At 34.6% G+C, this 26,903-nt stretch overlaps 3 protein-coding genes across 3 annotated transcripts; 2 read left to right on the top strand and 1 right to left on the bottom strand.

Moving 5' to 3' along the window:
* Window positions 1-439: 439 nt before the first annotated feature.
* LOC132066893 (probable WRKY transcription factor 48) lies at window positions 440-4,428 on the top strand. Its single transcript, XM_059460087.1, has 3 exons — window positions 440-930; window positions 1,761-1,904; window positions 4,023-4,428. Exons 1-3 carry the CDS (start codon window positions 533-535, stop codon window positions 4,381-4,383), a joined length of 903 nt encoding a protein of 300 aa, XP_059316070.1. The 5' UTR covers window positions 440-532; the 3' UTR covers window positions 4,384-4,428.
* A 1,076-nt stretch (window positions 4,429-5,504) lies between these two features.
* LOC132068302 (zinc transporter 6, chloroplastic) lies at window positions 5,505-7,879 on the bottom strand. The gene is made up of 3 exons (XM_059461859.1): window positions 7,312-7,879; window positions 6,720-7,121; window positions 5,505-5,895 (listed from the first exon to the last, which is right to left on the bottom strand). The coding sequence occupies exons 1-3, from the start codon at window positions 7,579-7,581 to the stop codon at window positions 5,581-5,583; spliced, it is 987 nt and encodes a 328-aa protein (XP_059317842.1). The 5' UTR covers window positions 7,582-7,879; the 3' UTR covers window positions 5,505-5,580.
* Window positions 7,880-25,683: 17,804 nt separating this feature from the next.
* On the top strand, window positions 25,684-26,762 carry LOC132066312 (uncharacterized). Its single transcript, XM_059459643.1, has 3 exons — window positions 25,684-25,882; window positions 26,199-26,339; window positions 26,407-26,762. Exons 1-3 carry the CDS (start codon window positions 25,684-25,686, stop codon window positions 26,760-26,762), a joined length of 696 nt encoding a protein of 231 aa, XP_059315626.1.
* The last annotated feature ends 141 nt before the right edge of the window (window positions 26,763-26,903 follow it).

Raw genomic sequence — 26,903 nt, 5'->3', positions numbered from 1 at the left:
CTATTACGTAGATAAGTTAAACACTTATATTTTAATTATATGCATTTGCCTCAAATAAACCGTAAAACCTCAGGTTTTTTCAATTGAAGCTGATGTGTATACTTATACACGCTTGAGATCATGCACAAAAGTTTTTTAAATTTTGAACCGAAAGTGTCTAATCGAATTTTTTTATTATATGTTCGGGTGTTCAATTGAAACAAATCTTAGTTTGAATGTCTAAATGAAATTTACTGGCAAGTTTAAGGAGTTATTGATGTATTAAGCCAAAAGAAAATCTTGTGAACTTCCATGTGTCTAATTTTACATTTATTTGCCGCTTGAACATAGTCGTCCACCGGCATTTTCCAGTCAACCTCAAACTCCTAGGTGGAAAAACCTGTTTTTACACTAGCTACCTTAGAGCATCCTGTTTTATTTTTTCCATAATATAAACACAAAGAGTACTCTTCACACTTCAAAAATCCTAAAACTCCTCTCATTATTCTCTCTAAAAATCTAAACAACAATTCTAGTACTTATCATCAAGTTCATGGAGCAGGAAATTAATCTAGAAACAGAGTACTCTTCAATTGGAAATTCTACATTTCTCAATAATCCAAACATCTTTGATAGTCTTGAAAAAGATTATTCATTAGGGTTGTTATTAGAAACTATGTTTGATGTTCATCAAGATTGTGATTATACTAGTACAACAACTAGTTCCATTTTTGATTTGCTATTGATGCCACCTCATGAACCACAACCTATTGTTAATCCAATATCTCCAATCATTACTTCCACATTTCAAGAATCATCAAATGAGTTGATTAATATTCCTGTGACCCCTAATTTATCATCAATTTCTTCATCATCAACTGAAGCTACTGATGATAATCAGCAGATTAACACAGTAAACAAACAGCATGATGAAGACAAGTACAAGAAACAGTAAGCTTAAATTTTGCTTCTTTATGGACAAAAAAATATCTTCTTTTATATCTCACTGCATAGTTAGGTGTGACTCTATTTATTTTTTAGTCCATGTGATTAAAAAGAATGACTTTTTTTTGAAACCTGGAAACAATTTTACTCAAAACTGCTTAATGAGAAGTGTTTTTTGTTAAGTTATGATATGTTTAAGAGCACGATTTTTTCAAAATATTATTTCTTTCTTGAATTTAGTGTCAAGTCAAACAAATTTACATAGATGGAAATGTAGGAAGGTAGAAAACTCAATGGACTAGCAAGCTTTAATTTTGTTGAACCTCATGTAAAAGGTTGAGATGTTATTGAGAGCTTACTTTTATTTACTTGGGGTAAGGTCTGCGTACACTCCACCCCACTTGTGAGGATTACATTGGGTATGTTGTAGTTGTTGTGACCTAGCTCCCCCTTCACGTGCGCAGATTCTTTTACACTTCGATTTACTTAATACTTCTCACTTTTTATGGGTCAATCTCGTGAAAGTACTTTTTGAGAAAATGTTAAACTACTATATGCAACCAGCTCATCTAAAAGTTTAAAATGTCAAGAGCGGACATCTTCTACATTATGGAGTATCTGGAAGGACGTCTCTCTTTTTTTTTTTTTTAACCTATATCTTCAGCAGTTTAAACTAACAAATCCTATTGGATTGAAGCCTGGTTTAACTGGGTTCTGTTATATGCACCATCTAATTATTTAAGTTGCTTTCTGAGTTTTTCATTTATCAATTTATATATACTAGTTCATTTGATGTCCCTTTGGGCAAAAAGTGATATGGGTTTTTGTTTGTTTAGGTTAAAACCTATTAAGAAGAACCAAAAGAAGGAAAGACAGCCAAGATTTGCATTCATGACGAAGAGTGAAATTGATCATTTGGATGATGGTTTTAGATGGAGGAAATACGGCCAGAAAGCAGTTAAAAAAAGTCCCTTTCCAAGGTACATTCACACTTACATGTAAACATACAAACGGGGGAAATGTTTCAGTATTTGCTTATGCATGTCTTAGGCTCTAAGCAAGTCAATTTATTGATCGAAAAAGAATTTAAGTCATATACATTATCAGTATATGTTATCGATTGAATTTTAGCTATACATATGTATTGGTTATGTAAAGAAGTTTTTTCTGCATCAGGTTACCCAAAGAACATTTTCGTGTAAACATCCTTAAACTATGAGATTTGTAATCTTAAGAATGAGACATGTCAGATGCGACAAAAATAGATAAATGTAAACCGGTGAAGAGAATATATCACATCGAGGACAAACAAGAACTCTGGGCTCCTTACAAGACTTGGGCAATCCTCTTCCCTTTGAGCTAGCTTTTGGGGTGTGAGTTAGGCCCAAGCCTAATTTGACATGGTATCAGAGGCAAGCCTAGGCCACATCCAATGTGGGCCCCCTCGAAAAGGGGGGTGGGGTGGGGTTGGTAGAATGGCCAAGACCAATTGACCGGTTCCGGATTGTTGGGGGTGAAAATGCCTCTGGTCCATGAATGTGCACGCTCTAGATCGGACAGTGACCCCAGATAAAAAAAATGTCCAGATCTGGGTATTGGGGGGGGGGGGGGGGGGTTGTGAAGAATATGTCAGTGACAGATGAGAACCCTGACCTCCTTATAAGGCTCGGGCAATTATCCTCCCTTTGAGCTAGCTTTTGGGGTGTGAGTTCGGCCCATGGCCTAATTTAACATGATATCAGAGCTTTTACAGTCTTGGTAGAGAATCAAATAGCTTCTGTTGCAGGTGGGCGGCACTAGCCAATATGTGTCGGCCGTCTAGCCAAGAATTATCTTTGGCAAACGCTAGACCAATGATGTATGCATCAAAAATAATCATGCTAAGGAAAGAGAATATATCGGTGAGAACACGGGGGGGGGGGGGGTGTTGTGAAGAGAATTTATCGGTGACGGATGAGAACCCTGACCTCTTTATAAGGCTCGGGCAATTATCCTCCCTTTGAGCTAGCTTTTGGGGTGTGAGTTACGCCCAAGGCCTAATTTAACATGATATTAGAGCTTTTACAGTCCTGGTAGAGAATCAAATAGCTTCTGTTGCCGGCGGGCGGCACTAGCCAATATGTGTTGGCCGTCTAGCCAAGAATTATGCTGGCAAACGCTAGACCAATGATGTATGCATGAAAAATAATCATGCTAAGAGGAAGAGAATATATCGGTGAGAACCCGGGGGGGGGGGGAGGGGGGTGGGTGGTGTTGTGAAGAGAATTTATCGGTGACGAATGAGAACCTTGACCTCCTTATAAGGCTCGGGCAATTATCCCCCATTTGAGCTAGCTTTTGGGGTGTGAGTTACGCCCAAGGCCTAATTTAACATGATATTAGAGCTTTTACAGTCCTGGTAGAGAATCAAGTAGCTTCTGTTGTCGGCGGGCGGCACTAGCCAATATGTGTCGGCCGTCTAGCCAAGAATTATCTTTGGCAAACGCCAGACCAGGAACAAATTAAATTTTCTTACACTGACAATGTATATAACTTAGAACTATTATTAAAAACTTGCTACTGTGTTTCTTTCATTTGATATGATACTCTTTCATTTCTAATCTTATTTGGAAAGAATTGCACATTATTTATATTCAAACACTCTTCAGTATTATCCATAATCATGATAAATAATGCCATGACTTATTTAAAATCACACATTTTATGGAAAGTTTTGATATGTGCAAAATTTCTATCTTTTTAAAACTCTGTTATGTGTCAGATTAATGGGAAATTTTTCTTTCTTGCTTCCGAAATATTACTCCCCCTCAAGTGTCTTAAATTGGCTGGACATGGAATCTACAAAAGGAGATTTTTAAATTTTGTGGTCTTAAATTAAAAATGTGTGTAGTTTTTTAAATTTTGTGGTCCTAAACTTGCCTTGGAATTGAAAAACTTACTACATATAGAAAGAGACACTCTTTTTTTAATAGACCAAAAAGGAAAGTAAGACACTTAAATTGGGATTGAGGGAGTACTTTTTTTCTTCAAGTATCTAGTCTATGTTTTGTTACTACTAAAATGCAAGTGTGAAATTCATTAATCTCTTGTGCATGCAGGAGCTACCATCGTTGCACAACTACATCATGTGGTGTGAAGAAGAGAGTGGAAAGATCAATTCAAGATCCTTCAATAGTTGTTACAACTTACGAAGGTACTCACACACATCCGTGCCCCGTGATGCCTCGTGGGTACGTCGGTGTTTTGCCACGAACCGCTACCTACGGTAGCACCATTGGTGGTGGTAATAGCGGAGGAAGTACTTATTATGGGGATTCCTCCATATTTTCAACTAACAATTCACTCCAAGAAAGAAGGTTATGGAATTCTTCTTCTTCTTCTTCCACGTTGGTTAATGATGATGGACTTCTTCAAAATATGGAGTCGTCACAAATGAGAAGAGATCCTATTGAAGAGTAGGAAAATAGACTTTCCTTTTAATTAGATATTAAGTTATTTTGGGGGAACTTAGGGGTCGTTTGGTACACGGTATTAGCTGGGATATCCCAGTACTAACTGTGGGATTAATTTTGTATCATGTTTGGTAGAAGATATAAATATATCCTAGAATAAATTTATACCTTGTACCAAATAAAGTATAAAGTGCATCCCAAACTTAAAGATGATATATCCCATTAATCTTGGGATTATTTTATCCTATCTCCTAGATGGGATAAATTAGTCCCAAGAGATGAGATAAATTAGTCACAGGATTATAATCCTGGGACAGCAAGTTCTTTTTATAAATGGTATTTTTCTTTCATGTTGTAGATTCTTTGTATTTAAATAGTTTCGAAGATTTTGGTTTTTGTATAGTCTTTTGGCTTCCTCGCTCGTTTTGGTTTTCATCACATTAATCTCATTTTATTCATTTATGAGCTCTTTTTTGAGTTGCATACATATATGGTTCTTCTCATAGCGAATCTACTGTGTAATTTATGGGTTCACGTGAGTTCAGTATATTTTGACCCACCCAGACTAATGTATAATCCAAATTGACCCAATTAGAAATCTTGTCAAAATATTTTAAAAAGAAATTTTTTTGTTTGATAAATATAAAAACTAAAACTTAGTAAGAATTGGAGGTCGGGTTATGACACATTTGTTAGCCCATTTCAGCTCAAGTAACTTTTGGGTGGGACGTCACTGACTGCCATTTATTAATGGGAAAATTACAGCCCAATACCTTTGGGTGATCATACTATAGCCAGTAAATATAGGTTTTCTATACTTATACTTAAATACATGTATGCTATACATATAATATACATAGACAGTACATATACAATATATATCAGTGTATAGATTTTATATATTGGGGCTACTGTCGGTAATTAAGTTTGCCGACGGTACATTTACCTAAGATTCCCTTTATTAAATTCAGTCTATTTTGACCCGCTCAAATTCAGCTCAACCTGCACATTTGATACCTCTAGTATTGCTTAATGTGATCATGACACTTTTTTGTTTAGATAATTTTGACACTTCCTATTATTTCATTTTCCTCGCCGAGGTATCTATGTTTGTCTGAAAAACACAAGGCCAAAATTAATGACAAAAACTAAGTTTCTAGTAATTCCAAATTAACAAAGGATACACAAGTTTATTGACTATTTTTCAAGCCCAAAGAGCAAGGATTGACATAGATGTAGAACCAAGAACAAGAGCTACAAAAGATACTTTTTTCAAGAATGGTTGGCCACTCATCAATTTGTTGTGAAAGAAATCAAGAGCAATAAGATCAACTAGAGCCATGTATATGAGTATACCAGAAGATAATGATCCCAATAAACCTTCAAGGATTAATGCATTTGGGCTTGAATCATCGTACCCTGTCATTGAGAAAATAATCATACCCAATAGTATACCCATTGGTGTTGTCACTGAGAACATGAAGCTCATATAGGCTGTTGTTCCAAAGCTAAATCCTGCCTGTGATATTAAACATTGATCAATATTCTACTACTAACATTTAAGTTAAATTTGATTTTGATTTCTCATGCCTTGTACTTATTTAACCTGCCAAACACTTTTCCCCATATGCAGTTTCTATTGAACAAAAATAGGACCAAACCTAAAATTCCCTTTCGACAACCCGTAGGACATAGGTGAAGCTTTGGATACTTAAATTATTTAAATTATATATGCTGACAACATAAATAATTTTTATATTATTAGTGTAAGGGATTATAGCATTTCATCCCTCAGTTATTGATAAAATTGATTTTGATCCTTATGATATCCGATAAAATACATTTAACCTTCAATCAATTAAAATAAGTGTTCTAAGTCATTTTATGTAGGAAGTATCTTAAATTTTGGACTGTTTTTAAACTATATTACAATAAAAAATGTAGTAATAGTACAATCTTAGCATAACACACGGATAATTAAGTAAATGAATAGTTGATAATTATGGTAAATTGTGAATATTCACAAGCAAAGGGATTAAAGTACACATTTCAACTGTGCTTAGCTAGATATCATAAGAACCGTAATTAAATCTAACCAGCAATTGAGGGACCAAAAATACTAACCCTTAGTATGATTTCACTTCCTGTAACAATTTTCTTACCAATTTTTCAACTTGCCAATCAATACTTACTGTAGAAATGATATGCGGTGACCTTTTAAAGACGTGATTGTGTAAAGAAAATCAATGCGTATCTAGAACTAAAACTCACTAAAAGATGTGCATACGTCCCATTAGATTCAGCCATTTATACTTTGATTTGTGAAAAAAACAGTTTAATTACCTGGGCAATGCAACCTCCAAGACCCATTCCTTCAAATATCTGATGAAAAGACAGTGCAGCCACAAGTGGTCTAATAGTACACTGATTTTGAGACATACCCAAAGTCACCCCAATTATAACTGAATGAAAAATTATCCCAATTTCCAACACTTGTGATACCAATCTTTGTTTCAATTTCACCAATTCCTCTGCCTCTCTAACCTGCTCCTCAATTTTCTTATTACTCACAACAGTTCCTAATTCTTCACTCGTCCCAACTATTGCATAATCGTTATCCTGATTATTCTGATGACTTTCCACATGAGAAGTCGCCGTCAAATCAACTAATAACGCTGTTAATACCCCGATCAACGTTACCAGACCGGAAAACGGAAAATCCTTCCATGGATGTCTCGAAGAAACCTGACAATTGACGATTTTTATTTTTAATATAAGGCCATAAATTAAGAATTAAATTGAATAGATGTATCTAGGGAGAATTCGCTTTAAAGAAACTATTCCCTAGATATACATGTCGTGTTATTTCACACTAGACACTTAGTCTAGTGGCATAAATTCGCCAAAAATAAATTTAAAAAAAGAAGAAAGAAACCTGACAATCGGAGAGAGCATCGAAGGCATCAGGAAGAACGTGAACAAGTGACGTGGAAAGGATTACACCGGCGGCGAAGCACTTGATTATTAGGATCGCTTTATCATGAACCGGTTTACCGTGAAATAAACGGGCTAAAAAAACCGGAACCGTTATGCCTATAACACTAGTGAAGAAAATCACGAACATAGAAATAAGTTTGAGATTTGTTGCTGCTTTTCCGTCTCTACATGCTAAAGCCCGCACCGTATCAGTCACACACAGAGCCATAATGACGAATTCAGGACTTGAAGTTTATCAGTTTCTACAGTAATCTGAAGTAAAATATATAATCTGCGCAGACGCTACTATATTTCTATAAGTTCATGAATTTTCTGGGTTTGATTTGGAGGCAGTTGTGTTTAGTGGACTGGTTCAAAGTTTGTTTTTTCTCTTTCTCTCACAGTACTTATCGTAATAATAGTAAATGAGTAGATGGATGAGATCATAAGAATTGGCTTTATTTTAGGATCGAAAGAAGAAAGTGGAGAACACAAGGAAGTGTTTTGTTTTGTCAAGTTAGCATTACGACTATATGTTGTGCTTGTGGGATTAGTGGTATTTGCGTGTGACTTCCATTGTCATGACTTTTGACTGGATTGGTTAAAGCAAACACTTTCTCTTTTATTATCGGATTGCCTTTCATTTTTTCATAAAGAAAACTAGTGTACTATAAGATGTTTTCCAAATAGATATTCTTTTTTATATAAAGAGTAATATTAATCATACTAGAAAGGACAAATGGTCAAATTGTAATTATTTTGTATTAATAATAAATAGTTTACAACAATTATTATAAAGAAATTAAAATAAGAGAAAGTAATCGTAATACTACTGATTACCGTAGAGGTTAGTGTGATGAAATCAAACTTAGGGTCTCTAAAATTATCTCTTAGTAATAAATATTTTTCGCACCATCATTGAGAAACGTGACAACTGTTTTGGGACGGAGGGAGTACTAGACAACAAAAATAGCAAAAGGCACCTAAAAAGGTTGCACAGGCCTCAGAAAAGACCAAAAATTGGGGGAAAATAAAAAATTGTATCTCCAAATGTGATTTCTCGCGATGTCCTTTTATTTCACAATTTCCATAATATCTATTAGATAGAGTTCATTAAATATTTGATGGAAATCAAAAGTGTTACTGTTGGCAAAAAGTAAAGAACAAAAATTACTTGACGCATACTTAATGGACACATAAGGGATCATATTTATCGTTACATATATAAATTAATCATTTAAGATATATCATTTGTTTTAGTTATACGCATTAGCCTCAAATCTAGGCCCGTTCCAAACGCAGCTGATTTGCATAATTAAAGGAGATAACATATTTTATATGGTTAAGTACTTAACTACCTAATAGACACTTGAGAACACATGGAAAAAGTTTTTCTAAACTAAAACCAAAAGTGTCTAACAGAAATCCTATCAGGTGCTCAATTGATATAAACCGTAATTAGAGTGTCTAAATGAAATTTAATGACAAGTTTACGAAGTTATCGATGTCTTAAGCCTTTTCTCTAATATACTACTTCTATCTCAATTTACTTGACCTCTTTTAATGTGACATTATGTCAACATACTTAAATTTCAGGCTTACACAAACATTTTTTTTTTCACGGATTGTCCTTCAAAGGCGCTAGTCTTTAGTTTTTGCCCCTCAAATTGTTGGCCTTTAATTTTTGTCTTTGCTTAAAAAAGTGATCAAAAATATCCCGAGGTTCTAGGTTCGAACTCTACTCAGAAAAAAAAAATGTTGCAAGGCAAGGTTTCGCGAAAATGCAAAAGTTTGCCTTCAGAAATTTTGCAAGGCAGATTTTTTTTTTTCACTCTTTTGGAATTCTACAAAAAGTTAGGCCTTAAGGTAAGGCCTAACTTTTGCCCGAATAGACCTAATTTTGCTATGAAATTCTGCTATGCAATTTTTTTTTGATTGAGCTAGAATTCGAATTCAGAATCTCGAGATATTTTAAGCGAGAGACAAAAATTAAAGACCAACAATTTGAGGGACAAAAATTAAAAGAACACCCCTAAGGGAATCGTGCAAATTGCCCTCACGCAAGCACATTCATAAAATGAAATGGATGGAATATTCCAGTGCCAGCTTAAAGTTTTTAGATCTTTCGTGTTAACTATCTAGGGAGAGTGAATTTTTATTGGAGACACATTGACTAGGACAAGTACTCTGTTTTGCCTATGGCGATACGGAAGCACGATAGTAATGAGTCTGAGAAGCTTCTTCGAATTGCCAAATTGCCAATGTGAGTAGTGACAAGTAGTACTCTTTGATAGTCTAACAAGTACTCTTTGTGCATTTTTTACAATCATATTTTAATTATCAGTGGCGGAAGCAATATTTTCTCCAAAGAGTTCATCATATACTATATGAATGAATAAAATTAAACCTTACATATAGAGTATGATTTTTAGACAAAGAAAGTTCAGATGAATCCTGTCTGCCCCTCTAGCTGCGCCCCTGGTTTGCTGCTGGTAATAGAAGCATTTAAATGTAGTTCAATTGCATGTAACTTTTGGTAGTTGGTTATTTTTTTGTTGTAAGTTTATTTTTAATGTTAAATTATATAACACATAGGTGAATGAAAGATTAAACTTTATGGTTTCAAGTTTGGAATTTTACCATAACCCATTCAATTTACCGTGTTCAAAATCTATTTTTTATACTAATTTAGTGAATCTTTTTAACATGTATGCAAGGTCCAAGTCAAAGTTATTAGGTCCGGACAAATCCATTGCTAATCAATGCACTAGGTTTGCCCCTGTATTTGTCCGAGATAAGCTTAAATAGAACAACATGGACAATTATACAGCCGACCCCAACTTATACTTGGGTGGGTGGTGGTCGTGGTTTTTTTTTTTTTTTGGGGGGGGGGGGGGGGGGGGGCGGGAGGGGGGTGTTCTCGATTCATTACGTGTTGTGAACACTTAAATGCTCAACAACTAAATCCTTTGATTGAAAACTCAAACTAACTATTACAATGGAAAGCTTTAAGATCAACTAAGGCAATACAAAAGCTAATACGGGAATTGTAACATAGAGTAGAAGGGGATGTGAAGATACAAACGCTAAGAATGGGGATGAGAGGAAACAGACTCTCCTCAACAATATTGGCATCACCCCAATTGCTCCACACAACACTATTTATCACCCGGATCCCAAACATAACCACTTAATATGGTGTTGGTGCTTTTGCCAATTGGTTAATACTGGTTCGGGCCCATTCATAACATTACGAATGACAGAAAAATGAAGGAAAGGAAAAAGATACGAAGTCTAACAGATTTTGAGCATTTGTTGCTTTTTTCCCAGCATTCTTAATTATTGTCCTCAAATTTTTGCACGACATTGATATGAAAAACTACAAATGGGGTCATTATGTCGTTTGTGTGTAAGACCTTTTTTTCCCCTTTTTGGTCCAGGAGCTCAAAGCATATTGATGGACACTAAGTTTTGCTGTTTTTGTCATACATTAAATAAACAGTAAACTCTAGGGATACAGGCAGTTTGAAATTTGAATTACAGGAAAAATGAACTTTTTTTGTATTTCTGATTATAAGAGATGATAAGCTATGTTGTACAGCTACAAAGGTTTCTATGAGTATGTCAAATTGAAAGGGATGTTGGTGCACCAGTCGAATGTCATGTTGCGGTTGATGGTACAGTTCCAATAGGTATATATACGCGTTACTATCTTAAATCTCTGTCTGAGTACCAGTCAGCTCTTTGATATATTTCACATCAGGATTTCTTCTTCTCTTTTTAGCTTGACGTCCAGGCAGATGTGTCCTCAGCCTAATGCTTTGGGCACAACTCGCATCGAAAGACTCGATGATTCACAAGATTCTGCAATTCACACTATCAAATCAGGATGAATTGATGGTGTCGTGGATTTAATTATGTCCGTGTAGGTTCCGACCTATCCAGTTCTGCAGCACTTGTTTGCTTTTCTACTATTGTTATAATGGCTGCCTTTAGTGTTAACCTTCCCAAGGTAATATAACTAAAACAAAAAGCTCATTTTCTTGATAATATCTTTGCTTTATTGTTTCAGTAATAGAGGGTCCATGTTTATTCCGATTGATCCCATCAGGAGCACCACATAAGTATTTGTTCCCAATGTATATTGTTCCATCTTGATACAAACTGTCAAAACGTGGATTTCTTGGAATTTTTCCACTCAAATTGATATAAGACAAGTTGATATGCTGTAGAAAATCAAACAATGTCAATGTCACTGGAATTTCACCTATGAAATGATTGTAAGTGACATCCAACGACTCGAGTGAAATCATCTCGTCGATAGTCTTTGGGATCAGTCCAGAGAGATTGTTATGTGAGAGATTCAGCAACGGGAGTCCACTTAAATGGTCAATTGTCTTAGGGATTTTACCAGTAAGAGCAGTGCTCGAGATGTCCAAATCTTGAAAGTTTTCAGTGACTCTTGGAAAAGATCCTTCAAACTCATTCCCTTTCGGGTCCAGATAACGAAGGCTTGTAACGCGTTCAAGTTCTCTTGGAACACTATCAGTGAGCTTGTTTTGTTCAATATTAAGGTAAATGAGAGATTTGCAGGTCCCCAAATAACGTCGAATGGTGCCTGTCAAGCTGTTATTTAAATTTGAAACTTAACGCAAAACCATCATAAGATTTCTTCAAACCCGACCCTTCTCCCTTGCAAAATTTCATTTTCACTGATGTTTCAAACGAATGTTTTTTTCTTCTTCAAAAATTGGGGGTAGGGGAAATGGGGGGAGAATTATAAGGTGGGGAACCAAACCCTCACCAACGAGGTAAAAGTTATAGTCAACTAACTGAACTACTAAAATCCCCTATCAATTGAATGTTGCTTTTTGTATTTAGTAACTTTTTAACTTCAACAATTCATATAACATATTTAATACCAGAAGATTCAGAAGTTCTTTACATTTTTCAAAACTTTAAACGAAAACACATAAGACAATGAATGGAGAGTAACATTATATTCCACAACAATAGAAGACGAAAAAAACAGTAAATTTAATATTATTGCTTAATAGCACTAATAAAAATTCAAATATAACAATCTTTCCTTACAAAAATCATCACAAGATTTCATCAAACATGACACTTTTTAATTAACTTGAATTTAAAATTCGAAGACCTAGGATCCCAATATAGTCCAATCTCATCTTCAACCCACAATTCACGATCCTTAAACAAATCTACACACATGAATGCATAGTCCTGATCATTAGGCAGCATCTCAATGTAAGTCCCTTCACAATGATAATTTTTAGGGTTGTTCTCTTCAGTAACATCCCATAAGTCAACATGCTTCCTGTGCCCTATTTGGCCGTGTCCAACGTCCAATATCGAAAAACATGCTCGAAAATGTCCTCGAACGGCAGCACTAGCTTCCCTATAAATGCCTCGTGATACGTGAAAAACTTCTTGGTCTGCCACGGATTCTGGAGGTCTATGACTGGGGCAGAGTGTTGGTCCCGTATTTCTACTAGGTTCTGAGTCACTAGCCATGGGGTGTTACTGTCTTTACATGCTTCTTCTTCAGCTTTTGATGGAATGAAATTGTACAAGAAAGCCTTCTTCATGGTACAACAATGATAATAATAGAAAAATATCTTTGATGAATTTTACAATGTTGAGCAAAAGTGGGTAGTTATAGGGATGTCTCGGTATTAAATGTGGAAAGTTATATATATCAATAGATGATTTTCCTAGTAAACAGGGATTCCCATTTTTAATTTTATTAAATAGTAGTGATTAATACAATCTACAATAAATGATAACTAGCTGATATAATAAATTAAATAACAGATGATGTACTATAATTGGCGTATCTTGTGCACAAGCGGGCAACTTAAAATGTAATTGCAGGTATTTATACTTAATGGTATTACGTAACATAATCGATAATAAATAATAACTAATCGATTACAATAAATTAAATTACACTAATGATGTAGTATATTTGACGTATCTCGTGCTAGGGGTGTGCAAAAGCTTGAAATCACAAAAATAGAGTCAACTTGTAGGATACAAATTTTGTTTTCATTTTTCAAGAGGAGGAAAATACAAAAAATGTCTTTTAATTTAGTATAGCCAGTTAAGTTATTTTGATTTGTATAATAATGATCTTGCATTAGTTTACATTAGTAATTAATTTTTAGGGTCTTTCTCTTCAGTAACATCCCATAAGTCAACGTCTGCTTCACTGCTTGTGCTCTAATGTAACAATTTAGACGTGCGAAACGTCCAGTACCGAAAAACTTGTTCGAAAACGATGCCGACCAGCTTGCGACGACATCCTCGTACGTGACTGTCCTCTTGGTCTGCCACGATTCTTCGGATCTATGATAGGAGTGGAGTATATGTCCCGTATTTCTACTAAGTGACGAGTCACTAGCCATGGGGTGTTACTGTCTTCGCATGCTTCTTCTTCAACTTTTGATGGAATGAAATTGTACAAAAAAGTCTTCTTCAATAGAAAAATGTCTTTGATGAATTTTACAATGTTGAGCAAAAGTGGGTAGTTATAGGGATGTCTTGGTATTAAATGTGGAAAGTTATATAAATCTATAGAAGATTTTCCTAGTAAAACATTGATTCCCATTTTTAATTTTATTAGATAGTAGTGATTAATACAATCTACAATAAATGATAACTAATTGATATAATAAGTTAAATTACAGATGATGTACTATATTTAGCGTATCTCGTGCACAAGTAGGTCACTTAAAATGTAATTGCAGGCATTTATGCATAATGGTATTACGTAACATAATCTATAATCAATAATTACTAATCGATTATAATAAATTAAATTACACGAATGATGTAGTATATTTGACGTATCTCGTGCTAGGGGTGTGCAAAAGCTTGAAATCACAAAATAGAGTCAACTTGTAGGATACAAATTTTGTTTTCATTTTTCAAGAGAAGGAAAATACAAAAAATGTCTTTTAATGTAGTATAGCTAGTTAAGTTATTTTGATTTGTATAATAATGATCTTGCATTAGTTTACATTAGTATTTAATTATTAGGGTCGTTCTCTTCAGTAACATCTCATAAGTCAACGCCTGCTTCACTGCTTGTGCTCTAATGTAAGAAATTTAGCTGTGCCCAACGCGTTGTACCGAAAAACGTGTTCGAAAACCTCGATGAATGGCATCACCAACTTCCTGCCGACAACCTCATAATGTTTGACCGTCATCTCTGGATCTATGATAGGAGCAGAGTATATGTCCGTATTTCTACTAAGCGATGAGTCACTAGTCATGGGGTGTTACGCCACCCCTATCTTTCCTTAGATTCCTATCCTCCCTAACATCACTATCAAATTCTTCTTCTTCACCTTCCTCTTCGCATGCTTCTTCTTCAGCTTTTGATGGAATGAAATTGTACAAGAAAGTCTTCTTCAAAGTACAAAATTAATAATAATAATAATAATAATAATAATAATAATAATAATAATAGTAATAGTCTTCTTCACAGTACAAAATTATTATTATTATTATTATTAATAATAATAAAATTATTATTATTAATAATAATAATAATAGAATAATGTCTTTGATGAATTTTACAATGTTGAGCAAAAGTGAGTAGCATTTTCTAGGAATGTCTTGGTATTAAATGTGGAAAGTTATATAAATCTATGGATAATTTTGCTATTAAAGCAGGGATTCCCATATTTAATTTTATTAAATAGTAATGATTAATACAATCTAAAATAAATGATAACTAACTGATATAATAAATTAAATAATAGATGATGTACTATAATTGGCGTATCTCGTGCACAAGCGGGTCACTTAAAATGTAATTGCAAGTATTTATACTTAATGGTATTACGTAACATAATCTATAATAAATAATAAGTAATCAATTATAATAAATTAAATTACACTCATGATTAGTATATTTGACATATCTCGTGCAAGGGATGTGCAAAAACTTGAAATCACACAAATTGAGTCAACTTGTAGGATAAAAATTTTGTTTTCATTTGTCAAGAGAAGGAAAATACATAAAATGTTTTTTAATGTAGTATAGCTAGTTAACTTATTTTGATTTGTATAACAATGATCTTGCATTAGTGTACCTTCGTATTTGATTCTTAGGGTCGTTCTCTTCATTAACAACCCATAAGTCAAACGTCTGCTTCACTGCTTGTGCTCTAATGTAACAAATTTAGCCGTGCCCAACGTCCAGTACCCAAAAACGTGTTCAAAAACCTCGGCGAACGGCATCACCAGCTTCTTGACGACAATGTCGTAATGCGTGACGGTCAACTTGATCTGACACGGTTCTCCGGATCGATGATAGGAGCGAATTATATGTCTCGTATTTCTACTAAGCGAAGAGTCACTATTCATGAGGTGTTACTGTCTTCACATGCTTCATGTTCAGCTTTTGATGGGATGAAATTGTACAAAAAAAGTCTTCTTCATAGTACAACTACAACAATATGTCAATGGTGAATCTTACAATGTTGAGCAAAACTGGTGGCCATTTGTATGGATGTCATGGTATTAAATGTGAAAAGTTATATAAATCTATAGATGATTTTCCTAGTAAAAAAGGGATTCCCACTTTTAATTTTATTAAATAATTGTGATTAATGCAATCTACAATAAATGATAACTAACGGGTTATCATAAATTAAATTACAAATGATGTACTATATTTTATCGTAGCTCGTGCACAAGGTGTCACTTAAAATGTGATTGCAGGTATTTATACTTAACGGTATTGTGTAACATAATGTATAATAAATAATAACTAATCGATTATAATAAATTAAATTACACTAATGATGTAGTATATTTGACGTATCTCGTGCTAGGGCTGTGCAAGAACTTGAAATCACAAAAATAGAGTCTAACTTGTAGGATACAATTTTTGTTTTCATTTTTCAAGAGAAGGCAAAATACAAAAATTGCCTTTTGATGTTGTATAGCTAGTTAAGTTATTTTGATTTGTATAATAATGATCTTGCATTAGTTAACGTTAGTATTTAATTCTTAGGGTTGTTCTCATCAGTAACATCCCATAAGTCAATGTCTGCTTCACTACTTGTGCTCAAACGTAACAAATTTAGCCCTGCCCAACGTCCGATACCGAAAAACATGTTCGAAAACCTCGGCGAATGGCATCACCAGCTTCCTACCGACAACCTCGTAATGCGTGCCTGTCGTCTAATCTGCTACGATTCTCCGGATCTATGAAAGAAGTGGAGTATATGTCCCGTTTTTCCACTAAGCGACGAGTCATAGTCATTGGGTGTTATTGTCTTCGCATGCTTCTTCTTCAGCTTTTGATGGAATGAAATTGTACAAGAAAGTCTTCTTCATAGTACAAAAATAATAATAATAGAAAAATGTCTTTGAAGAATTTTACAATGTTGAACAAAAGTGGGTAGCAATTTATAGGGATGTCTTGGTACTAAATGTGGAAAGTTATATTAACCTATAGATGATATTCCTAGTAAAACAGGGATTCCCATTTTTAATTTTATTAAATTGAGGTGAATAATACGATCTACAATAAATGATAACTAACTGATATAATAAATTAACTAATAGATGATGTATTATATTTTGCCTATGTGGTGCACAAACAGGTCACCCAAAATGTAATTGCAGGTATTTATACATAATCGTATTACGTAATATAATCTATAATAACTGATAAATTATAATAAATTAATTACACTAATGATGTCGTATATTTGACGTATCTCGTGCTAGGGTTGTGCAAACACTTGAACTCACAAAAATAAAGTCTAACTTGTGGGATACAATTTTTGTTTTCATTTTTCAAGAGAAGGAAAAAAAAATGTCTTTTAATGTAGTATAGCTAGTGATCTTGCATTAGTTAACATTAGTATTTAATTTTTAGGGTCGTTCTTATCAGTAACATCCCATAAGTGAACGTCTGCTTCACTACTTGTGCTCTAACATAACAAATTTAGCCGTGCCCAACGTCCTGTACCGAAAAACGTGTTTGAAAACCTAGGCGAACGGCATCACCAACTTCCTACCAACAACCTCGTAATGCATGACTGTCGTCTTAATCTGCCATGGTTCTCCGAATATATGTTAGGAGAGGAGTATATGTCTTGTATTTCTACTAAGTGACGATTCACTAGTCATGGGGTGTTACTGTCTTCGCATGCTTCTTCATGGGGTGTTACTGTCTTCGCATGCTTCTTGTTCAGCTTTTGTTGGAATGAAATTGTACAAGAAAGTCTTCTTCATAATACAACAACAACAACAAGAATAATAATAATAATAATAATAATAATAATAATAATAGAAAAATGTCTTTGACGAATTTTACAATGTTGAGCAAAAGTGGCTAGCAATTTATCGGGATGTCTTGGAATTAAATGTGGAAAATTATATAAATCTATAGATGATTTTCCTAGTAAAATAGGGATTCCCATTTTTAATTTTATTAAATAGTATTGATTAATCATTTTTACAGTAAATGATAACTAACTGATATGATAAATTAAATTATAGATGATGTACTATATTTAGCGTATCTCGAGCACAAGCAGGTCACCTAAAATGTAATTGCAAGTATTTATACATAATCGTATAACGTAACATAATCTATAATAAATAATAACTAATCGATTATAATAAATTAAATTATACTAATGATGTAGTATATTGACGCATCTTATGCAAGCGGTGTGCAAAAACTTGAAATCACAAAAATAGAGTCAACTTGTAGGATACAAATTTTGTTTTCATTTTTCAAGAGGAAAATACAAAAAATGTCTTTTAATTTAGTATAGCCAGTGTCATACCCTATTTCAACCTAAGTCAAAATAGTTTACAACATCCGGGTAATTCCGGGGTTAATTTAAAGTTAGGAGTCGCCACCTAATTATTTACGGTGAATTAGGGTACCTAAAGTTAATTAAAGTAATTATCTAAAGTTAATTTTATTTTTAAAGTCTACGAAACCAAAAGATCTAGGTAAGGGTTCAACTAACCTAGAGGGAAGGTATTAGGCATCCTCTAAGTTCCATTAATAATGGTTAATCCGACCGGACTTAAAATTAATTAGGCTAAGGATAAATATAATATTCTAAGTGTTTGAAAAATAACTTATAAATATTGCTAAAGCTTTAAAGTAAAATATAATGATGTAGTAATATTAAAAATAAGACTTGCACAGTATAATAATTTGTATGAAAAAGACTTCAAGTATTATTGAAGGTGAATTTGGGAGATGTAATATTTTTCACGTAGGTAATAAGTTTAAAAATTTAGATAAAATTGTATTACTATGACAATGCCAACTAAAATCTGGTTTTATTATAAATATGATATAAAGGACATAAATCTCTTGTATTGACTTCATCTGATTATATTAGACTAAAAGTGTGCATAATTGAATAAATCTTAAAGTAATATTTATAAAGTATACTTGGATTAGTATTTATATGTTAGTGACGCCTTGAAAGTTTTTAAGATAGTATCACAAGTAGGGTTCTTTGGTTCAAAATACGTAATCATACTACTTTGAAAATCCATTGTTATAAAAATAAATAAAATATTATGAGTATTGTAAATAACTTAATGTAAAGGGAAGAAGGATGAACTCTATAGAATTAATTATTAATTTTCCTTACATTAACTACCCGTTATTAAAACCCACTAACGTCGCTAAGGTTCATCTAAATTAACAAACAAAACGTTAGTCATACAGCACAAATTAAATGCACAGCAAAAAATAAAATAGAGAGCAAATGGATCAAATGGGCTCAGCCCATTTAGGAATCAGACTGTGTCAGCCGCGCTGGGCCTTGGCCCACAGCCGTTTTTGGAGACGTCTTGCCGTTTTTGTCGGGCTTCGCCCAGTATCAACTGTTGCGGCTGTTGTCTTATTGGGCTTAGCCCAGATTTTGTTTTTCCCTTTCTCTTTGCTGCGGACAGGGAGAGGTTGACACGGAGGAGGTCACGTTGGGCTTTTAGCCCAACGCCAAGTGCGAGTCGCTTGGATTCGTATGCGGGATGGTCATGCACGAAAATGAAAAGGAAAAGCATTAGTATATAATCAAGGGATAAAGTTAAACGCACAAATGTAAACTCAAGGTAGATCGGTAGGTTGCGTATAGACCATGTATATTTAAAAATGAAATAGAGACAGGGAGGGGAAATTCCAGCAGCGAACAGAGGGCTAGGCAGATAAATTCGAAGAAGGGACAGATCAATGGCGTATATACTATGTATATCTGAATATATTCCTTTGTGCAAACAGCAGATTTAATTAGTTGAACTATCAACAGATGTGCGGAGTTAACCAGTTAAACTGCCAACGAATTTTATTACAACATCAAACAGATCCTAGTGTATTTCGCGGGGGAATTCCGATTAGGCAGGAGGTGAAGGAAAGTATAATAAAGAAGGCCTGAGACTACCAAACAAACAGTTCAAGTTTAACAAGACTATCGTTACAACTCTGATTTTTAAAACTTAATATCAGATTGCTAATTAATACCAGAAGCAAAAGAAACAACCACGTAAAAGAACCTATCTAATCATGATTTGAGTTTAAGGAAAGATAACCAAAAAAATCAACAAACAAAATAAATTACCTAGGATAGAATCTAAAAAATGGATAAAAGGGGAAAAAAATATTCAACACCAAATACAAACAGCAACCTAAGTACGACACTAACAAAAAATGTGACATATAAGCAAAACTAAGTGCGAAAAACCATAGCAGGGAAACGAAAATATTACAAGCTATATCAGCACGGGGACTTAGAAAAGAGGAGGGAGAATAGGTGAATGTCACATGATAAGATAAACAGCCACTGATTAAAAGAGGGGTCAACCACTGCACAATATCGTAAATTTTCTTAATAGCATGTTAATGATACGGCGTATAAGGTTCAGATTTCAATCCCAAGGTATCCTTTCAGTCCCAAGAGAGGCAATTTAAAATGTTCTAAAGGAAAAAGCATATTTGAAAGGCAGTCTTTCAATTAAACTTCAAACAAATCAGCTTATCCAAGTGGTATGCTACATACAAAACAATCCTCAACATGTGGAAGCAAGCACATTTGTTGGTATTTTGTTTACCATATTACAGACCACTATACCAAACTGTTACTTCGATGGGCATTTAAACACAACAAAAGGGATTGAATTACATATCAATGATTTAATGCTATCTTAGGGCCTGTTTGGTACAAGCATATGCAGTAGTGAACTCTAAATCATGGAAGAGCAAATAATCGAGGCTCACTGCCACTGTCTTCGTATTAGCGTTAACCCAAACAGAAAATTAAACTTACAGCTGAAAGACAGTTATGGAAATGATTCGATGCTGATCTGCTTCAATCATATACATAATATACTTAAGATGTATATACCACGCCGTGCATATCAGATGTATACCGAATGTATATCTTCTTCTTATTTCGATAACCTATTGTATATTCTATGTATACTCGACTTTAACTAAGTTCTAAGTCCTGGAAATTCATTCTAAACAATCCAGCTACAGTATACGTCTCCAAATTCATTCTAGCAGTTATAAACCTATCCTAACAGCTCCCAAACATCGGACAGATAACACGACGACAAAGAAACCGCATAACGATAAAATAAACAGAAAGAGCTAAAGTTCTAACTAAAACAGAAACTGAAGGTTGAAAGTGTGAATGTATCGAAGTTACCTTGTTTGTGTGCAATGAACTGGGCGTCGAGGCCTCGAATCTAACTCTCTCGTTGCGAACCAATTCTGACCCCGAACCAAATGAGTCTTATAACGGCTAAAGTTCACCAGAATCAAAGAAAGCAAGTTTTTTTTTGGAAAATGATAGTGTATTTCGGGTAGGTGATGGCTCTCCCCCCTTTGGCTGAATCTTTAGCAGCGTATTTATAGGCGAAGGCTAGGGTTTTTCGTTCAAAATTGGGCGGGATTTTGAAAGTCAAATTTGTTTCAAAAATCTGAACGTTGCGGCTTGAACCATGTGTTTTGATTCGGTATTTCTGGAAATGGTTCGACCATTTGTGATTTGTGACGATTGACCTATGTTTGAAGCTAGAAGAGGGATCTTTCCTCTGTCAATCGACAGAGTTCAGACGTTTGGACGATTTTTGTGTGGAAATGGGTAGGCACAGCTGTGAGGGTGAAAGGGGTTTGTATGTTAGCCGAAAATGGAGGAGAGAGGGAGAGCGTAGGGAGAGAGGGGAAGGGGCGGCATGAAGGAGACGAGAATGAAAAGAAAATAAACAAAACCTAATGACTAAGGAGGAAAGAAGTGGGCCGGGTCGGGTATATTCGGGTGATGGCCTGGCCTGTTGGTTTTAAAAACGTGGGCTACAGATATTGTGGGCTGGTCACGAATTGGGCCTGTATTTGTGGCCGAAAATTTGGATCCTTTCCCCCTTTATTTTAATCACTTTTGGGCTTCTAATTTAATAATTAGTACAACATATATTATATGAGGCGATTAGTAATTAGAGAGTAAAGGATTTACTAAAGTATTGATTTATAATTGATTTAACCAGTACAAATCCTGAAGTGATAAAGCGATGACGAACCATTAAAAAATTGTGATAAAGTAAATACTATTGATGCTGATAGTGGGATAGTGAAAATGAAAGTAATGACATTAATAGTAGTAGAAGTAGTAGTGAAAATAAAAATACTTAGCTCGTCAATAAATTTAGAAACCCGAGGAAATAAATTAGAATAAAGGAGGGACAAAATTGGGTGTCAACAGCCAGTTAAGTTATTTTGATTTTTATAATGATAATCTGGCATTAGTTTACATTCGTATTTAATTTAATTCTTTGGGTCCTTCTCTTCAGTAACATCCCATAAGTCATTGTCAGTTTCACTGCTTGTGCTCTAACGTAACAAATTTAGTCGTGCCCAACGTCCAGTACTGAAAAACGTGTTCGAAAAGCTCTGCGAACGGCAACAACAGCTTCCTGACGACAACCTCATAATGCGTGATTATCATCTTGATATGCCACGGTTCTCCGAATCTATGATAGGAACAAAGTATATGTCACGTATTTCTATTGAGCGACGAGTCACTAGCCATGGGGTGTTACTATCTTCGCATGCTTCTTGTTCAGCTTTTGATGGATTGCAATTATACAAGAAAGTCTTCTTCATAGTACACCAATAATAATAATAGAAAAATGTCTTTGACGAATTTTACAATGTTGAGCAAAAGAGGGTAGCAATTTATAGGGATGTCTTGGTATTGAATGTGGAAAGTTATATAAATCTATAGATGATTTTCCTAGTAAAACAGGGATTCCCATTTTTAATTTTATTAAATTGAGGTGAATAATTCAATCTACAATAAATGATAACTAACTGATATAATAAATTAAATAACAGATGATGTACTATAATTGGCGTATCTCATGAACAAGCGGGTCACTTAAAATGTAATTGCAGGTATTTATACTTAACGGTATTACGTAACATAATCGATAATAAATAATAACTAATCGATTACAATAAATTAAATTACACTAATGATGTAGTATATTTGACGAATCTCGTGCTAGGGCTGTGCAATAAGTTGAAATCACAAAAATAGAGTTTAACTTGTAGGATACAATTTTTGTTTTCATTTTTCAAGAGAAGACAAAATACAAAAATTGTCTTCTAATTTAGTATAGCTAGTTAAGTTATATTGATTTGTTTAATAATGATCTTGCATTAGTTTACATTTGTATTTAATTTAATTCTTAGGGTCCTTCTCTTCAGTAACATCCCATAAGTCAACGTTAGTTTCACTGCTTGTGCTCTAACGTAACCAATTTAGTCGTGGCCAACGTCCAGTACCAAAAAATGTGTTCGAAAGCCTAGGCGAACAATAACAACAGCTTCCTGACAATAACCTCGTAATGCGTGATTGTCATCTTTATATGCCACGGTTCTCTGTATCTATGATAGGAACAAAGTATATGTCACGTATTTCTATTGAGCGACGAGTCACTAGCCATGGGTTGTTACTGTCTTCGCATGCTTCTTGTTCAGCTTTTGATGGATTGCAATTGCACAAGAAAGTCTTCTTCATAGTACAACAATAATAATAATAATAGAAAAATGTCTTTGACGAATTTTACAATGTTGAGCAAAAAGGGGTAGCAATTTATAGGGATGTCTTGGTATTGAATGTGGAAAGTTATATAAATCTATAGATGATTTTCCTAGTAAAACAGGGATTCCCATTTTTAATTTTATTAAATTTAGGTGAATAATACAATCTACAATAAATGATAACTAACTGATATAATAAATTAAATAACAGATGATGTACTATAATTGGCGTATCTCATGAACAAGCGGGTCACTTAAAATGTAATTGCAGGTATTTATACCTAATGATATTACGTAACATAATCGATTACAATAAATTAAATTACACTAATGATGTAGTATATTTGACGTATCTTGTGCTAGGGCTGTGCAATAAGTTGAAATCACAAAAATAGAGTTTAACTTGCAGGATACAATTTTTGTTTTCATTTTTCAAGAGAAGGCAAAATACAAAAATTGTCTTCTAATTTAGTATAGCTAGTTAAGTTATATTGATTTGTTTAATAATGATCTTGCATTAGTTTACATTTGTATTTAATTTAATTTAATTCTTAGGGTCCTTCTCTTTAGTAACATCCCATAAGTCAACGTCAGCTTCACTCCTTGTGCTCGAACGTAAAAAATTTAGCCGTGCCCAACAGCCAGTACAGAAAAAAGTGTTCAAAAAACTCGGCGAACGGCATCACCAGCTTCCTACGGACAACCTCGTAATGCTTGACTGTCGTCTTAATCGGCCACGGTTCTCTGGATCTATGATAGGAGCGGAGTATATGTTCCATATTTCTACTAAGCGACAAGTCACTAGTCAGGGGGTGTTATTGTCTTTGCATGCTTCTTCTTCAGCGTTTGATGGAATGAAATTGTACAAGAAAGTCTTCTTCATAGTACAACAACAACAACAACAACAATAATAATAATAATAATAATAATAATAATAATAATAATAATAATAATAATAATAATAATAATAGAAAAATGTCTTTGACGAATTTTACAATTTTGAACAAAAGTGGGTAACAATTTATAGGGATGTCTTGGTATTAAATGTGGAAAGTTATATAAATCTATAGATGATTTTCCTAGTAAAAGAGGGATTCCCATTTTTAATTTTATTAAATAGTAGTGATGAATACAATTTACAATAAATGATAACTAACTGATATGATAAATTAAATTATAGATGAGGTATTATATTTGGCGTATCTCATGCACAAGCAGGTCACTTAAAATGTAACTGCAGGTATTTATAGTTAATCGTATTACGTAATATAATTTATAATAAATAATAACTAACCGATTATAATAAATTAATTACACTAATGATGTAGTATACTTGACGTATCTCGTGCTAGGGCTATGGAAAAACTTGAAATCACAAAAACAGAGTCTAACTTGTAGGATACAATTTTTTTTTTTTTTCATTTTTCAAGAGAAGGAAAATAAAAAAAATAAAAATAAAAGGTCTTTTAATGTAGTATAGCTAGTTAAGTTTTTTTTTTTTATTTGTATAATATTAATGATCTTGCATTAGTTAACATTAGTATTTAATTCTAGGGTCGTTCTCATCAGTAACATCCCAGAAGTGAACGTCTGCTTCACTACTGGTGCTCTAACGTAACAAATTTAGCCGTGCCCAATGTCCAGTACCGAAAAACGTGTTCGAAAACCTTGGCGAACGGCCTCACCAACTTCCTACCGATAACCTCGTAATGCGTGGGTGTCGTCTTAATCTGCCACGGTTCTCCAGATCTATTATAGGAGCGGAGTATATGTCGCGTATTTCTACTAAGCGATGAGTCACTAGTCATAGGGTGTAACTATCTTCGCATGCTTCTTGTTCAGCTTTTGTTGGAATGAAATTGTACAAAAAAGTCTTCTTCATAGTACAACAATAAAAATAATAATAACAGAAAAATGTTTTTGGCAAATTTTACAATTTTGAACAAAAGTGGTAGCAATTTATAGGGATGTCTTGGTATTAAATGTGGAAAGTTATATAAATCTATAGATGATTTTCATAGTAAAACAGGGATTCCCATTTTTTAATTTTATTCAATAGTAGTGATTAATACAATTTACAATAAATGGTTACTAACAAATATGATAAATTAAATTACAGATGATGTATTACATTTGGCGTATAAGCTTTGGTTCTATGGTAGCTCGAAGTATAGGAATGCGGTAGGCATTTTAGTAGATAGTGAGTTAATGGATCAGGTGGTAGAGGTTAGGAGGGTCACTAATAGGATGATGTTGATTAAGGTGGTCGTTGAAGGGCTCACTTTGAATATTATTAGTACGTATGCGGCGCAAAGGGGCTTAGGCGAGGAGGATAAGAGGCGCTTTTGGGAGGATTTGGATGAGTTAGTGGGAGGCATAACGCCTACTGAGAAGCTATTCGTGGGAGGTGATTTCAATGGGCACATCGGGCCTATTTCCGAGGGGGGGGGGGGGTATGATGATGTGCATGGAGGTTTTAGCTTCAGGGATAGGAATGGAGGAGGAGTCTCACTTTTGGATTTCGCAAGATCTTCTGGGTTGGTGATAGCCAATTGAGTTTCCCAAAGAAGGAGCAGCCTTGGTCATCTTCCATAGTTCGGTGGCTAAGGCTCAGATAGACTTTTTACTCCTTAGGAAGGATGATAAAGGTCTGTGCAAAGACTATAAGGTCATTCCGAGCGACAACCTTACAACCTGATATAAGCTCTTCGTGATGGATTTAGAGATTAAGATGGAGAAGAAGAAGAGGATCGTGGATGACCGGCCTAGGATCAGATGGGGGAGTTTGACCATGACTAGTGCCCTGGAGTTGGGAGAGAAATTAAAGGCTATGGGGGCCTGGGAGAGTAGTGGGGATGCGACCAGTATATGGGATAGGACGGTTAGTTGCATTAGGGTAGTAGCTAGGGAGGTCTTTGGGGGTCTCGACAGGTAGTCGTGGTGGGCATCGAGGGGACTGGTGGTGGAATGGAGAAGTTCAAGGGAAGGTAGAAGCAAATAAGGTGGCGTATGTGAGGTTGATAAAAAGCAAGGATGAGGTGAAGAAGTGGACGAATAGGGAAATTTATAAGATGGCGAGAAAAGAGGCAAAGTTAGCGGTTTCGACAGCAAAAAGGGTAGCTTTTGAATGCCTTTATGCTGAACTAGAGGAAAAATGTGGGGATAAAAAATTGTTCAGGCTAGCCAAGGCGAGGGAGAGGAGGGCACGTGATGTGGATCAAGTGAAGTGCATCAAGGAGGAGCATGGCAAAGTATTGGTAGAGGAGGTTCTCATTAGACGGAGATGACAGTCATACTTCCACAAACTCTTGAACGAAGAAGGGGACATAGACATTGTGTTGGGAGATCTAGAACATACAGGGAGGCGTCGCGATTTTGGGTATTGCAGGAGTATTAAGGTTGAGGAGGTTAAGGGTGTTTTTTGTAGG

Source organism: Lycium ferocissimum, chromosome 8, assembly GCF_029784015.1.
Source record: "Lycium ferocissimum isolate CSIRO_LF1 chromosome 8, AGI_CSIRO_Lferr_CH_V1, whole genome shotgun sequence".
NCBI classification, from domain to species: Eukaryota; Viridiplantae; Streptophyta; class Magnoliopsida; order Solanales; family Solanaceae; genus Lycium; species Lycium ferocissimum.
The sequence above is the reverse complement of the archived record's forward strand: the minus strand, read 5'-3'. Positions and strand labels throughout refer to the sequence as shown.